General features: G+C 43.5%; 1 protein-coding gene across 1 annotated transcript in view; it reads right to left on the reverse strand.

The window, feature by feature from the left end:
• LOC139452036 (eukaryotic translation initiation factor 2-alpha kinase 3-like) overlaps positions 1–14,755 on the reverse strand; it is a 40,638-nt gene that overhangs the window by 12,265 nt on the left and 13,618 nt on the right. The window contains exons 7-13 of the mRNA XM_071233320.1: positions 11,014–11,161; positions 4,114–4,239; positions 3,533–3,649; positions 2,490–2,616; positions 1,957–2,053; positions 1,361–1,446; positions 116–238 (exon numbers count right to left, since the gene is read on the reverse strand). Of these exons, the coding sequence (XP_071089421.1) occupies positions 116–238; positions 1,361–1,446; positions 1,957–2,053; positions 2,490–2,616; positions 3,533–3,649; positions 4,114–4,239; positions 11,014–11,161 (824 nt within the window). The remainder of the gene's footprint in view (positions 1–115; positions 239–1,360; positions 1,447–1,956; positions 2,054–2,489; positions 2,617–3,532; positions 3,650–4,113; positions 4,240–11,013; positions 11,162–14,755) is intronic.

Raw genomic sequence — 14,755 nt, forward strand, 5'->3', positions numbered from 1 at the left:
TGTTTACACAAAAGTTGGGTTGAAATGGCAAGGGTGAGAACTAGACTTTCATATATTAATGAAGGCTAGTGGACATCCTAACCTCTAGAAAATGGGGAGAGTGTGATTTGATTACCTGTTTGGGATACAGATTCTCTTCACAGCATACTTGCAGTCATCCACTTTATTCTTGGCTTCAAACACAATCCCAAACCCTCCCTTTCCTAAACAGTGCAGGCAGTCGAAGTCTTGGCTGAACCTAAAAATCAACAGACCCTTGTTATTATTCATAGGCACAGGGTTAGAAAGTAAGTCTTACTTTTGCTAGTCCACAAAAACAATCTCCTAAAGGTAAAAGTTGTAGAGAACACACAAATGTCCCTTGATCTTACTGAATTTTTCGCGTCTCAGACTAGTGGACTTACGATTATTTATGTCAAGCCTACCTGTGGATGCAAATTAACCTCAAACAGTCACTAGCCTGAGTAGTGAAAACGTATTAGGACGTCCCCTGAAAAGCCAGAAATTCTACTAGACAAACTGACTTGGGATAACAGGCTGGTGCCAGTTTGCATCTCAGCTCTCACGGTAAAAAATATCTGAATATATATATTTTTCTAATGCTATCAGTAGGACTATCCAATATTATTGTTTCTCCATGTAAATTTTATATGACTGACATCATAAATGGTTAAAGAACCAACGATACTATCCATCCACAGTTTATGACAGACGACACTCAACAATGCTCAATGTAAGGCTAAAAAAATAATAGTCTTGGTTCCCAGGCACCGCCACATCATCATAAAGTTTGCCACATGTTTTTTATTTAATTTTTATTTCCATTTTGAATTATTTTAAAAAAAATCCTTAAATATTCCAAATCCAACGGCAGTCAAATATTGCATTCAAGTATTTTACTCATCAAGGAATACATTAATGTACGGAATTCCTTTCCAGGGTTGAATGTACAAAACTGTTTATTTGGTTACACACTAGTTTGATAAACAAACAAAAAAGACAAAAAAGACACCACCCGCCGCAAATATATTTTCAAAAACCACTGCCTGAAAACCAATTATTTTTCTTTTTTTAAGCCTAATGGTGCCCATTTTCAACTTAGGTCAATTTTCAACATTTTAGCAAGTGCCAGGCATGAAACTTGGTGGGTTTTGAATGACTTTAATTAAAACTTCATGCTGCAAAATGGTCCAAGCTTAGTTACCCTTCCACAACTTTCTGAGCATCTACAAATCTGAAATGTTTTGCGTATGTTAAACAAACTGTTAAATGAAGTATTGGACACTTTCTCCAATCTAAACCATGGCTGTCAGTCACAAACTTTCTTCTATAATATGTGATATGGAAACTGACAGGTTACCTGGAAGAATATTCAGCCTGTTTCTGTGGTTCTGGCAGGATCTGTGAGGTCTCGGACCCCTTGCTGCTGGTACTGTCAGTCGACACCTGAACACAACAAATCCTTCATAGTAACGGTAACTATAGAACAGTAACTTTCCAGAGAAACAATCTCTCTACGTTTTCATGAAAAAAAAAATAAATAAACATAAGAAAAAGACAACACTTAATATTCTGCAACCTCAAGGTAATAATTGTGCTCATACAGCTTATCTTTAAAAGGAGGCGGGCAATTTTTGCAATTTTCATTCAGGAATCATGTTGATAATATATCACCAAATAAGTTAGTCTTGTAATATATTTACTTTTAGTATACCCCATCACCTTCAAAGCTTCCAAATGAAGTTTGTTTAGTATGTTTCAAAATTTACGGTGTGCATCCCTACACCTCACCCCTCCCCCAAATACACATACAATATCTCTATTACTTTTGACTACTTTCTAAAAGGCATTTTCTACTTACATCTCTATGGTTGTTAGAAACTTTTCTTGAAACTATCTCATTGAATAAAACAATTCCTGTGACAAGTTAACAAAAGAGAGCTACTGTAGACTCACCTGTCTGCTGGTGTTGTCAGGCTGGTCCCTGTGGGTGTATCTGCTCAGTAGCAGGTGAACCACTACGGTCATCAGGGTGATAGCCACCATCTCCTTCCTGTGAGTAGACAACATAGACTGTCAGCTGTCTACTACATGGATACTATCATAGAACAAAAGGCTAAAAATCAAGAACTGAAAGATCCATTTTCTGAGCACTGAAGAATAGTCTAAGGGAGATCATTTCTTGATCTGTGAAGAGTTGCCTACCTTGATAATCCAATGGATACCATTTTTTTTATTATTTGTTCAGGCAGATTTACATAATAGAGGTATGCCATTCTACTTGTATCATAGGAATATATCAGTAATTTATTCAAAGCTCACGATGCTTGGACATATAAACCAACTTTAAGTTTCATCACTGAACTATGAACGGGTGATTGGTTATTTCAAATTAAAGTTCATTTGCTTTTTGGAAAACCAAGATTCTAAAATTACAACCTACAGCAACATTTTGACTTCATAAGGACATGAATGAATTCCTAACTCACCACCAGGTCCAGAGTGGTAGATTCATGCCCATGACGTTGCCTGCCCCATCACGCCTGCTTCCATTGGGTCCTTCCTCAATTGCAAGTGTTGTTGGGGAGAAGTCAGGAAACAGGTAGTAGCCATTGTCTGCATGAGGCAATACAGAATATGTCAGGTAAGCTTTAACATCAGACAGATATATAGTGACGTGCATGTATGTGTGTGTATGTGTGTGTGTGGCTGCTTGTACTAGTCCGGACTGATGCTCATTTATAGTGCTAGCCCACTGAGATACCATGCCGCAGTTTAACATGAATACCCTATTCAGACACAGTATACTGACTCCGAGCCGACCAGTCCTTGTTTTAGCCCCTTAATGCCGAGCGCCAGACAGGGTAACAACAAGTACCATCTTTTAACGTCTTTTGGTATGACGCTGCTAGGGATCGAACCCCGGACCTTCCGCTGTCCATGCGGACACTCTACCATTAGACAACGGCAGGCAGATGAGGGTGGTTGTGACGCATTAATCTGGGTTCAACAAGGCTGCTAGTCATGGGCTAGTACAAAAGAACTAGTAGTAGGAGTCAGTGAGTATGGTTTTACACCGCTTTTAGCAATATTCCAGCAATATCACGACGGGGGCCTTCACACATTGTACCCATATCAGGAATCGAACCAGGGTCTTCGGCGCGACGAACGAACGCTTTAACCACTAGGCTACCCGACCGCCCCTGTAGTAGGAGAAGGTGAAGTAATATTACACTATTAGTCAGAATGAACTATGGACTGGACGGTTTACCATATGGAGTTTTTCTCTGCAAGTGTTTGTCCTTAGATATCGAACTACCTCACAGCATGGTATATTATATTTGTAAACATATTTTATGTTTATCAACCATAATGTGAAACCAGAACAATCTGAATAAATACATAATATTAGCTTTCAGTGTGATGTGGTCGTCAAATATACCGTTTTTAATCAGAAGTGGTTATTGTGATTTGAAACCTCTGATCAATCAGAATCGAGTATTTTTCAAATTCATGGTAGGATTTGCATTACCAAAAGGGTAGTTTTCATGCCATGACACGAGCGAGGTTGCAGCCTGTGCATCGTCCACTCCTTCAGCTATCTGGGGTAGGTCCTGACTGGGGTTCAATATAGGTGTCCGAGATGTCGCTGACAACAAAAACAGTTTGGACATTTAAAGCATATATAAAAGATTACTGTGCTGCAGTAGGGTTTCTAAAGATCTATTGAAAGAACAGACATTGTGTTGACTATGTAAGCAAGCATCTGACATGTCAGGAAAGTCTTATCAAGTGTACCTTCATATAAGATTTAAGCTTATTATAATTTTAGCTGCAAAATAGTGCATAACAGTTTGGTATACGGTTAACTAAAACAGGGTCAAACATTGTCTAAAATAGTCAGTTATTTTCAAGTTGTAATGTACATATTAATAATAAACCCACATAATTGTCCTCTATTTTACAATTTTTGCTAAGACGGTTTTTAACCCAAAATATGACCAATGATCAGTGTGTACCCATTCAGACTGATGACTAACGGAGAAACTGATTAAGATTCCTATTTCAATATATGAAACTCAGACAGTGCATAACAACTTGCAATCCTGTTACCTGTACTGAGATAGGGCCTCCAGGTGATTCGCAGTGGCACAGTCTGGAGGCTGTTGGCAGCAGCAGAAGATACAGTCTCCTGCATCTGATCAGATGGCTGGACGTAAAGCTGGTTCTGATGCATGCCTATAGAACAAACAGACAGTGGAAGATCTTTGACATTCTGAGTAGCATGTAAACTTGGTTCTGATGCACACCTATAACACAGACAGACAGACAGTGGAAGATCTTTGACATTCTGAGTAGCATGTAAACCTGGTTCTGATGCACACCTATAGCACAGACAGACAGACAGTGGAAGATCTTTGACATTCTGAGTAGCATGTAAACTTGGTTCTGATGCACACCCATAACACAGACAGACAGACAGTGGAAGATCTTTGACATTCTGAGTAGCATGTAAACTTGGTTCTGATGCACACCCATAACACAGACAGACAGACAGTGGAAGATCTTTGACATTCTGAGTAGCATGTAAACTTGGTTCTGATGCACACCTATAACACAGACAGACAGACAGTGGAAGATCTTTGACATTCTGAGTAGCATGTAAACCTGGTTCTGATGCACACCTATAGCACAGACAGACAGACAGTGGAAGATCTTTGACATTCTGAGTAGCATGTAAACTTGGTTCTGATGCACACCTATAACACAGACAGACAGACAGTGGAAGATCTTTGACATTCTGAGTAGCATGTAAACTTGGTTCTGATGCACACCTATAACACAGACAGACAGACAGTGGAAGATCTTTGACATTCTGAGTAGCATGTAAACTTGGTTCTGATGCACACCTATAACACAGACAGACAGACAGTGGAAGATCTTTGACATTCTGAGTAGCATGTAAACTTGGTTCTGATGCACACCCATAACACAGACAGACAGACAGTGGAAGATCTTTGACATTCTGAGTAGCATGTAAACTTGGTTCTGATGCACACCCATAACACAGACAGACAGACAGTGGAAGATCTTTGACATTCTGAGTAGCATGTAAACTTGGTTCTGATGCACACCTATAACACAGACAGACAGACAGTGGAAGATCTTTGACATTCTGAGTAGCATGTAAACTTGGTTCTGATGCACACCTATAACACAGACAGACAGACAGTGGAAGATCTTTGACATTCTGAGTAGCATGTAAACTTGGTTCTGATGCACACCCATAACACAGACAGACAGACAGTGGAAGATCTTTGACATTCTGAGTAGCATGTAAACTTGGTTCTGATGCACACCTATAACACAGACAGACAGACAGTGGAAGATCTTTGACATTCTGAGTAGCATGTAAACTTGGTTCTGATGCACACCTATAACACAGACAGACAGACAGTGGAAGATCTTTGACATTCTGAGTAGCATGTAAACTTGGTTCTGATGCACACCCATAACACAGACAGACAGACAGTGGAAGATCTTTGACATTCTGAGTAGCATGTAAACTTGGTTCTGATGCACACCCATAACACAGACAGACAGACAGTGGAAGATCTTTGACATCCTGAGTAGCATGTAAACTTGGTTCTGATGCACACCCATAACACAGACAGACAGACAGTGGAAGATCTTTGACATTCTGAGTAGCATGTAAACTTGGTTCTGATGCACACCTATAACACAGACAGACAGACAGTGGAAGATCTTTGACATTCTGAGTAGCATGTAAACTTGGTTCTGATGCACACCTATAACACAGACAGACAGACAGTGGAAGATCTTTGACATTCTGAGTAGCATGTAAACTTGGTTCTGATGCACACCCATAACACAGACAGACAGACAGTGGAAGATCTTTGACATCCTGAGTAGCATGTAAACTTGGTTCTGATGCACACCCATAACACAGACAGACAGACAGTGGAAGATCTTTGACATTCTGAGTAGCATGTAAACTTGGTTCTGATGCACACCCATAACACAGACAGACAGACAGTGGAAGATCTTTGACATTCTGAGTAGCATGTAAACTTGGTTCTGATGCACACCCATAACACAGACAGACAGACAGTGGAAGATCTTTGACATTCTGAGTAGCATGTAAACTTGGTTCTGATGCACACCTATAACACAGACAGACAGACAGTGGAAGATCTTTGACATTCTGAGTAGCATGTAAACTTGGTTCTGATGCACACCTATAACACAGACAGACAGACAGTGGAAGATCTTTGACATTCTGAGTAGCATGTAAACTTGGTTCTGATGCACACCTATAACACAGACAGACAGACAGTGGAAGATCTTTGACATTCTGAGTAGCATGTAAACTTGGTTCTGATGCACACCTATAACACAGACAGACAGACAGTGGAAGATCTTTGACATTCTGAGTAGCATGTAAACTTGGTTCTGATGCACACCTATAACACAGACAGACAGACAGTGGAAGATCTTTGACATTCTGAGTAGCATGTAAACCTGGTTCTGATGCACACCTATAACACAGACAGACAGACAGTGGAAGATCTTTGACATTCTGAGTAGCATGTAAACTTGGTTCTGATGCACACGCATAACACAGACAGACAGACAGTGGAAGATCTTTGACATTCTGAGTAGCATGTAAACTTGGTTCTGATGCACACCCATAACACAGACAGACAGACAGTGGAAGATCTTTGACATTCTGAGTAGCATGTAAACTTGGTTCTGATGCACACCTATAACACAGACAGACAGACAGTGGAAGATCTTTGACATTCTGAGTAGCATGTAAACTTGGTTCTGATGCACACCTATAACACAGACAGACAGACAGTGGAAGATCTTTGACATTCTGAGTAGCATGTAAACCTGGTTCTGATGCACACCCATAACACAGACAGACAGACAGTGGAAGATCTTTGACATTCTGAGTAGCATGTAAACTTGGTTCTGATGCACACCTATAACACAGACAGACAGACAGTGGAAGATCTTTGACATTCTGAGTAGCATGTAAACTTAGTTCTGATGCACACCCATAACACAGACAGACAGACAGTGGAAGATCTTTGACATTCTGAGTAGCATGTAAACTTGGTTCTGATGCACACCTATAACACAGACAGACAGACAGTGGAAGATCTTTGACATTCTGAGTAGCATGTAAACTTGGTTCTGATGCACACCCATAACACAGACAGACAGACAGTGGAAGATCTTTGACATTCTGAGTAGCATGTAAACTTGGTTCTGATGCACACCCATAACACAGACAGACAGACAGTGGAAGATCTTTGACATTCTGAGTAGCATGTAAACTTGGTTCTGATGCACACCCATAACACAGACAGACAGACAGTGGAAGATCTTTGACATTCTGAGTAGCATGTAAACTTGGTTCTGATGCACACCTATAACACAGACAGACAGACAGTGGAAGATCTTTGACATTCTGAGTAGCATGTAAACTTGGTTCTGATGCACACCCATAACACAGACAGACAGACAGTGGAAGATCTTTGACATTCTGAGTAGCATGTAAACTTGGTTCTGATGCACACCTATAACACAGACAGACAGACAGTGGAAGATCTTTGACATTCTGAGTAGCATGTAAACCTGGTTCTGATGCACACCCATAACACAGACAGACAGACAGTGGAAGATCTTTGACATTCTGAGTAGCATGTAAACTTGGTTCTGATGCACACCTATAACACAGACAGACAGACAGTGGAAGATCTTTGACATTCTGAGTAGCATGTAAACTTGGTTCTGATGCACACCCATAACACAGACAGACAGACAGTGGAAGATCTTTGACATTCTGAGTAGCATGTAAACTTGGTTCTGATGCACACCTATAACACAGACAGACAGACAGTGGAAGATCTTTGACATTCTGAGTAGCATGTAAACTTGGTTCTGATGCACACCCATAACACAGACAGACAGACAGTGGAAGATCTTTGACATTCTGAGTAGCATGTAAACCTGGTTCTGATGCACACCTATAACACAGACAGACAGACAGTGGAAGATCTTTGACATTCTGAGTAGCATGTAAACCTGGTTCTGATGCACACCCATAACACAGACAGACAGACAGTGGAAGATCTTTGACATTCTGAGTAGCATGTAAACTTGGTTCTGATGCACACCTATAACACAGACAGACAGACAGTGGAAGATCTTTCTCATTCTGAGTAGCATGTAAACTTGGTTCTGATGCACACCCATAACACAGACAGACAGACAGTGGAAGATCTTTGACATTCTGAGTAGCATGTAAACTTGGTTCTGATGCACACCTATAACACAGACAGACAGACAGTGGAAGATCTTTGACATTCTGAGTAGCATGTAAACTTGGTTCTGATGCACACCCATAACACAGACAGACAGACAGTGGAAGATCTTTGACATTCTGAGTAGCATGTAAACTTGGTTCTGATGCACACCTATAACACAGACAGACAGACAGTGGAAGATCTTTGACATTCTGAGTAGCATGTAAACTTGGTTCTGATGCACACCCATAACACAGACAGACAGACAGTGGAAGATCTTTGACATTCTGAGTAGCATGTAAACTTGGTTCTGATGCACACCCATAACACAGACAGACAGACAGTGGAAGATCTTTGACATTCTGAGTAGCATGTAAACCTGGTTCTGATGCACACCTATAACACAGACAGACAGACAGTGGAAGATCTTTGACATTCTGAGTAGCATGTAAACTTGGTTCTGATGCACACCTATAACACAGACAGACAGACAGTGGAAGATCTTTGACATTCTGAGTAGCATGTAAACTTGGTTCTGATGCACACCTATAACACAGACAGACAGACAGTGGAAGATCTTTGACATTCTGAGTAGCATGTAAACTTGGTTCTGATGCACACCTATAGCACAGACAGACAGACAGTGGAAGATCTTTGACATTCTGAGTAGCATGTAAACTTGGTTCTGATGCACACCCATAACACAGACAGACAGACAGTGGAAGATCTTTGACATTCTGAGTAGCATGTAAACTTGGTTCTGATGCACACCTATAGCACAGACAGACAGACAGTGGAAGATCTTTGACATTCTGAGTAGCATGTAAACTTGGTTCTGATGCACACCCATAACACAGACAGACAGACAGTGGAAGATCTTTGACATTCTGAGTAGCATGTAAACTTGGTTCTGATGCACACTCATAACACAGACAGACAGACAGTGGAAGATCTTTGACATTCTGAGTAGCATGTAAACTTGGTTCTGATGCACACCTATAACACAGACAGACAGACAGTGGAAGATCTTTGACATTCTGAGTAGCATGTAAACTTGGTTCTGATGCACACCTATAACACAGACAGACAGACAGTGGAAGATCTTTGACATTCTGAGTAGCATGTAAACTTGGTTCTGATGCACACCTATAACACAGACAGACAGACAGTGGAAGATCTTTGACATTCTGAGTAGCATGTAAACTTGGTTCTGATGCACACCTATAGCACAGACAGACAGACAGTGGAAGATCTTTGACATTCTGAGTAGCATGTAAACTTGGTTCTGATGCACACCTATAACACAGACAGACAGACAGTGGAAGATCTTTGACATTCTGAGTAGCATGTAAACTTGGTTCTGATGCACACCCATAACACAGACAGACAGACAGTGGAAGATCTTTGACATTCTGAGTAGCATGTAAACTTGGTTCTGATGCACACTCATAACACAGACAGACAGACAGTGGAAGATCTTTGACATTCTGAGTAGCATGTAAACTTGGTTCTGATGCACACCCATAACACAGACAGACAGACAGTGGAAGATCTTTGACATTCTGAGTAGCATGTAAACTTGGTTCTGATGCACACCCATAACACAGACAGACAGACAGTGGAAGATCTTTGACATTCTGAGTAGCATGTAAACTTGGTTCTGATGCACACCCATAACACAGACAGACAGACAGTGGAAGATCTTTGACATTCTGAGTAGCATGTAAACTTGGTTCTGATGCACACCTATAACACAGACAGACAGACAGTGGAAGATCTTTGACATTCTGAGTAGCATGTAAACTTGGTTCTGATGCACACCTATAACACAGACAGACAGACAGTGGAAGATCTTTGACATTCTGAGTAGCATGTAAACTTGGTTCTGATGCACACCTATAACACAGACAGACAGACAGTGGAAGATCTTTGACATTCTGAGTAGCATGTAAACTTGGTTCTGATGCACACCCATAACACAGACAGACAGACAGTGGAAGATCTTTGACATTCTGAGTAGCATGTAAACCTGGTTCTGATGCACACCCATAACACAGACAGACAGACAGTGGAAGATCTTTGACATTCTGAGTAGCATGTAAACCTGGTTCTGATGCACACCTTTAACACAGACAGACAGACAGTGGAAGATCTTTGACATTCTGAGTAGCATGTAAACTTGGTTCTGATGCACACCTATAGCACAGACAGACAGACAGTGGAAGATCTTTGACATTCTGAGTAGCATGTAAACCTGGTTCTGATGCACACCTATAGCACAGACAGACAGTGGAAGATCTTTGACATTCTGAGCAGCATGTACTGGTTTAAATCCCTTGTACATGAGAACCATAACATTTCCAATGTATCACCTCAGTACTGTTGCAATAGTGCAATAGATGCCCTCGATAGTACTCCATTACAGAAACCAGCTAACAGAAAGGTTAGTGTTCTCTGAGTTGGCCGAATCATAACTTATCACCCAAAACTTAATAGTGATGCTTACTTATGAAGTATAGATATAACTTACATAATCTTGATTTACACAAAGGACACCTACAACACAGGGCAGTTGTAGTGGTTGTCCTGTCATGTTCAAGTTTCACCCAGTAGTCAAGAGAGGCTCTTTGATTTTAAGTGACTACTCTTCATCAGATGGCTGTGTTGAACTCACCAACATAAAGCAGTGGGTCTCCTGGGGGGCTGTCGATGTCGTCGGGCTGGAAGCTGGAGATGGCTGGAACATGGCGCGTGTCAAACAGACTCATCTGCTTCAGCTGGCCCTGGTGCATCAGCCATGCATTGGCCACCGGGCTGGAGAACTGGCGGAAACAGTGGTGTAAGAATAAGGTGCGTGTTACAATAAGGTGTGTGTTACAATACGGTGTGTGCCACTGGGCTGGAGAACTGGCGGAAACAGGTGGGTAAGAATAAGTAGTGTGTTACAATACGGTGTGTGACACCGGGCTGGAGAACTGGCGGAAACAGGTGGGTAAGAATAAGGTGTGTGTAACAATAGGTGTGTATCACAATATGGTGTGTGTTACAATAGGTATGTGGCACAATAAGGTGTGTGTAACAATAAAGAGTGTGTAACAATAAGGTGTGCATGACAATAAAGAGTATGTATCAATAAGGAGAGTGTCACACTGAGGCATGTTTTACAATAGGTGTGTGTAACAATGAGGTGTGTGTAACAATGAGGTGTGTGTCACAATGAGGTGTGTGTAACAATGAGGTGTGTGTAACAATAGGTGTGTGCCAAAGTGGAGTGTGTGTTACAATACGTGTGTGTCACAATGAGGTGTGTGTCACAATGAGGTGTGTGTCACAATGAGGTGTGTGTAACAATAGGTGTGTGTAACAATAGGTGTGTGTAACAATGAGGTGTGTGTAACAATAAGGTGTATGTTACCATAGGTGTGTGTCACAATGAGGTGTGTGTAAAAATTTTACAAACCTGTAGAGGTTATGAATTCTCTGATGAAATCCTCCTTGGGGCACTTATTGCATTTTCCTGGCTCAAGAAAATCTACATGACATAGTTGTAACCATTTTCCTTAATAAAAATTGTTACCACACAAAAAACTTTGTTTTTGTCTGATATACGTCCACCCTTATGGTGCCTCACCCTCCACGGCGCGTCACGCCAAGGGAAGCAACTCTCACCCAAATCACTTTCCATATGTCTAATGCTGACGGAATGTGGGGAGGCGGGTGGCCGTGCCCCAAGGAGGATTTCATCAGAGAATTCATAACCTCTACAGGTTTGTAAAATTCTCTTTCAGATTAAATCCTCCTTGGGGCACTTATTGCATCAAGATAGACTCCTAAAGATAATCTAGGAAGTGGCATCCGTCAGCAACAAGCGTGCATAAATACATCGTATTTTGATTATTTCAATGAATAAACAAGAGTTCAATAAATGGAACCAACCTTATCGTGAGGCACCACCGTCGAAAGGCGGGGGCTGGAGACAGGGCGTTATCGACCATACACCATGAAAAGAGCCATTCTTTGTGGCTTATCATATCGAGAACTCGAGACACACACACCCCCCACCCCCCACACTTTTTTTGAACAAGTGATATTGGGGCACAGATCACGAGAGCCTATAAACCCGCACAGAGCTAGGCCAGAGGGTCCCCGTAATCGAAGGAGTGCATGTGCAAATACGATGATTATCGAGTGGTAATGGCTGGTATTGTATCGACCGTAGAAGATAAAATCCGGACCGTTACTGAGCAGTGTTATAACCGGTCCGGGCGGTCTAAAATCTCGAAGGCTCAATCGGCTAGAGATGTAGAACTTTGCCCAGTTCGGAGAACTGACTGACCAAACCGAGCACGCTCGCTTGAGTGTTTGTCGAGTTGGTAATGTTTGATGAACGTGCTCGGCTGGCTCCAAATAGCCGCGGAGCAGATCTCCTCAATGGGCAGAGCCGCGGCATACGCTTGTGTCGTAGCCACTGCTCTAACCGAATGAGCCTTCAACTTGGTAGGGGGGTCCCTGCCTTGAAGTGTGTACGCCGTACATATAGTAGAGACTATCCACCTGGAGATTGTTTGCTTGCTCGCAGGTGAGCCAGCCTTCCTACCGCCATAACAGCAAAATAGTTGATTATCCTTACGGATACCCTTAGTTCTGCTGATATAGGACTTAAGGGTCCTGCGGACATCCAAGACATGAGCATGTCTTGTAGTGGTCCCCGACGAAGAAGGCTGTGAAAGAGCAGGTAGCTCAATAGGAGCCGTCACGTGGAAGGCGTGTGCGACCTTAGGACGGTAAGAGTCCGGCAGGCGAATACTGACCCTGTCCCGGTGAAAGACAGTTAGTTCGGGATCGGCTGACATTGCGTGAATGTCGCCTACCCGTCTGCCGGACGTTACCGCCACAAGGAACGCCGTCTTCCAGCTCAACAGCTGAAGAGAGAGAGACGACAGATCCCGAAAGGAAGGACCGGACAGCCAATCAAGAACGATTGACAATTCCCAAGGGGGACTGATCCGCCGGACAGGCGGTCGGATCCTGTCCACACCTGCTAAAAAACGCTGCACTAATGGGTGCGCACCCAAAAGTGCCCCGTCGACGGGGACGTGAAAGGCAGCGATAGCTGTAGAGTACCCCCGGACTGTCGATGCGGCCAGGCCGACATCTAGTCGCGACTGGAGGAACTCAAGTACGGCTACGAGATCTGCAGAAAAGGGATCTGCAATCCCTCTATCGACACACCAGCGCGCATAGCAGGCCCATCTATCCTCGTACTGAACGTTTGTCGAATCCCTCCGCGAAGCCAGTATTGTGTCTGCAACTCGTGCAGGAATACCGCTCTCCTGGAGGCGATTCCGGACAGTGGCCAAGCCACCCACTGAATCCTGGGATTCGGGTGGAGGGCCTCGTTCTGGGATAGGAGGTCCGGTCGTAAAGGTAATAGAACAGGAGGCTGAGCCAGAAACCTGAGTATGACTGGAAACCAACTCTGCGCCGACCAAAGGGGTGCCAGGAGCACAAGTAGTCGCGCAGGCTGAGTGGCTAGCTGAGACAGGACCTTGGAAATCAGAGGTACTGGGGGGAATGCCCACAGAATTCTGTCCGTCCAATCTAGCTGGAAGGCATCCGGTGCCACCGACCTCGGGTCGGGGACTCGGGAGCAGAACGTTGGTGTCTGGTGATTCACCCCAGACGCAAACAGATCCACCTGGAACGACCCGTATAACTGGGAGATAATCCCGAATATCCCCGGGTCGAGCCTCCACTCGTGAGGAGCGAGGATCCGGCGAGACAGAGCGTCCGCACGGACGTTGTCTACCCCCGGGAGATAAACAGGTAGCACCCTGATAACGTGTGAGTCGCACCATAGGAGGAACTGCCACGTCTCTTGGAGAAGCGACGGAGACACCGTTCCCCCCTGCTTCCGGATGTAAGTCATCGCCGTTTGGTTGTCCATCTCTAGACGCACCACTTGGCCACGAAGCAGATCCAGGAAGCGTTGGAACACCAACCTGACCGCTCTCAGTTCTAGCACATTGATATGCAGTTTGATCTCCTGCTGGGACCATAGTCCCGAGGCAGTGTGATCGTTCAGAACGCCTCCCCAGCCGGAGAGTGACGCGTCTGTTTGAACTGTGAGAGACGGCGAGGGAGTGTCGAGGGGGAGCCCCCGGGACAGATTCCCGACCTCGGTCCACCACTGAAGGTGTGCATTGAGCCACTGCGGAGTCTCGAGAACAGTCTCGAGATCTTCCGAGTTCACCCAAAGTCGACGGAGCGCTTGTTGAATGGGTCTCATTCTCAAGCGCGCCCGCCAAACCACATCCACTGTCGCCGCCATGTTGCCCAGTAACTGGAGCCATGTACGAGCAGTGTGACTGGCGGACAGAAGGAACTGGGAAGTAACACTTCTGACCTTGGTAATG

This window comes from Haliotis cracherodii, unplaced genomic scaffold (genome assembly GCF_022045235.1).
Source record: "Haliotis cracherodii isolate W230 unplaced genomic scaffold, xgHalCrac1.p SCAF_9, whole genome shotgun sequence".
Lineage (NCBI taxonomy): Eukaryota > Metazoa > Mollusca > Gastropoda > Lepetellida > Haliotidae > Haliotis > Haliotis cracherodii.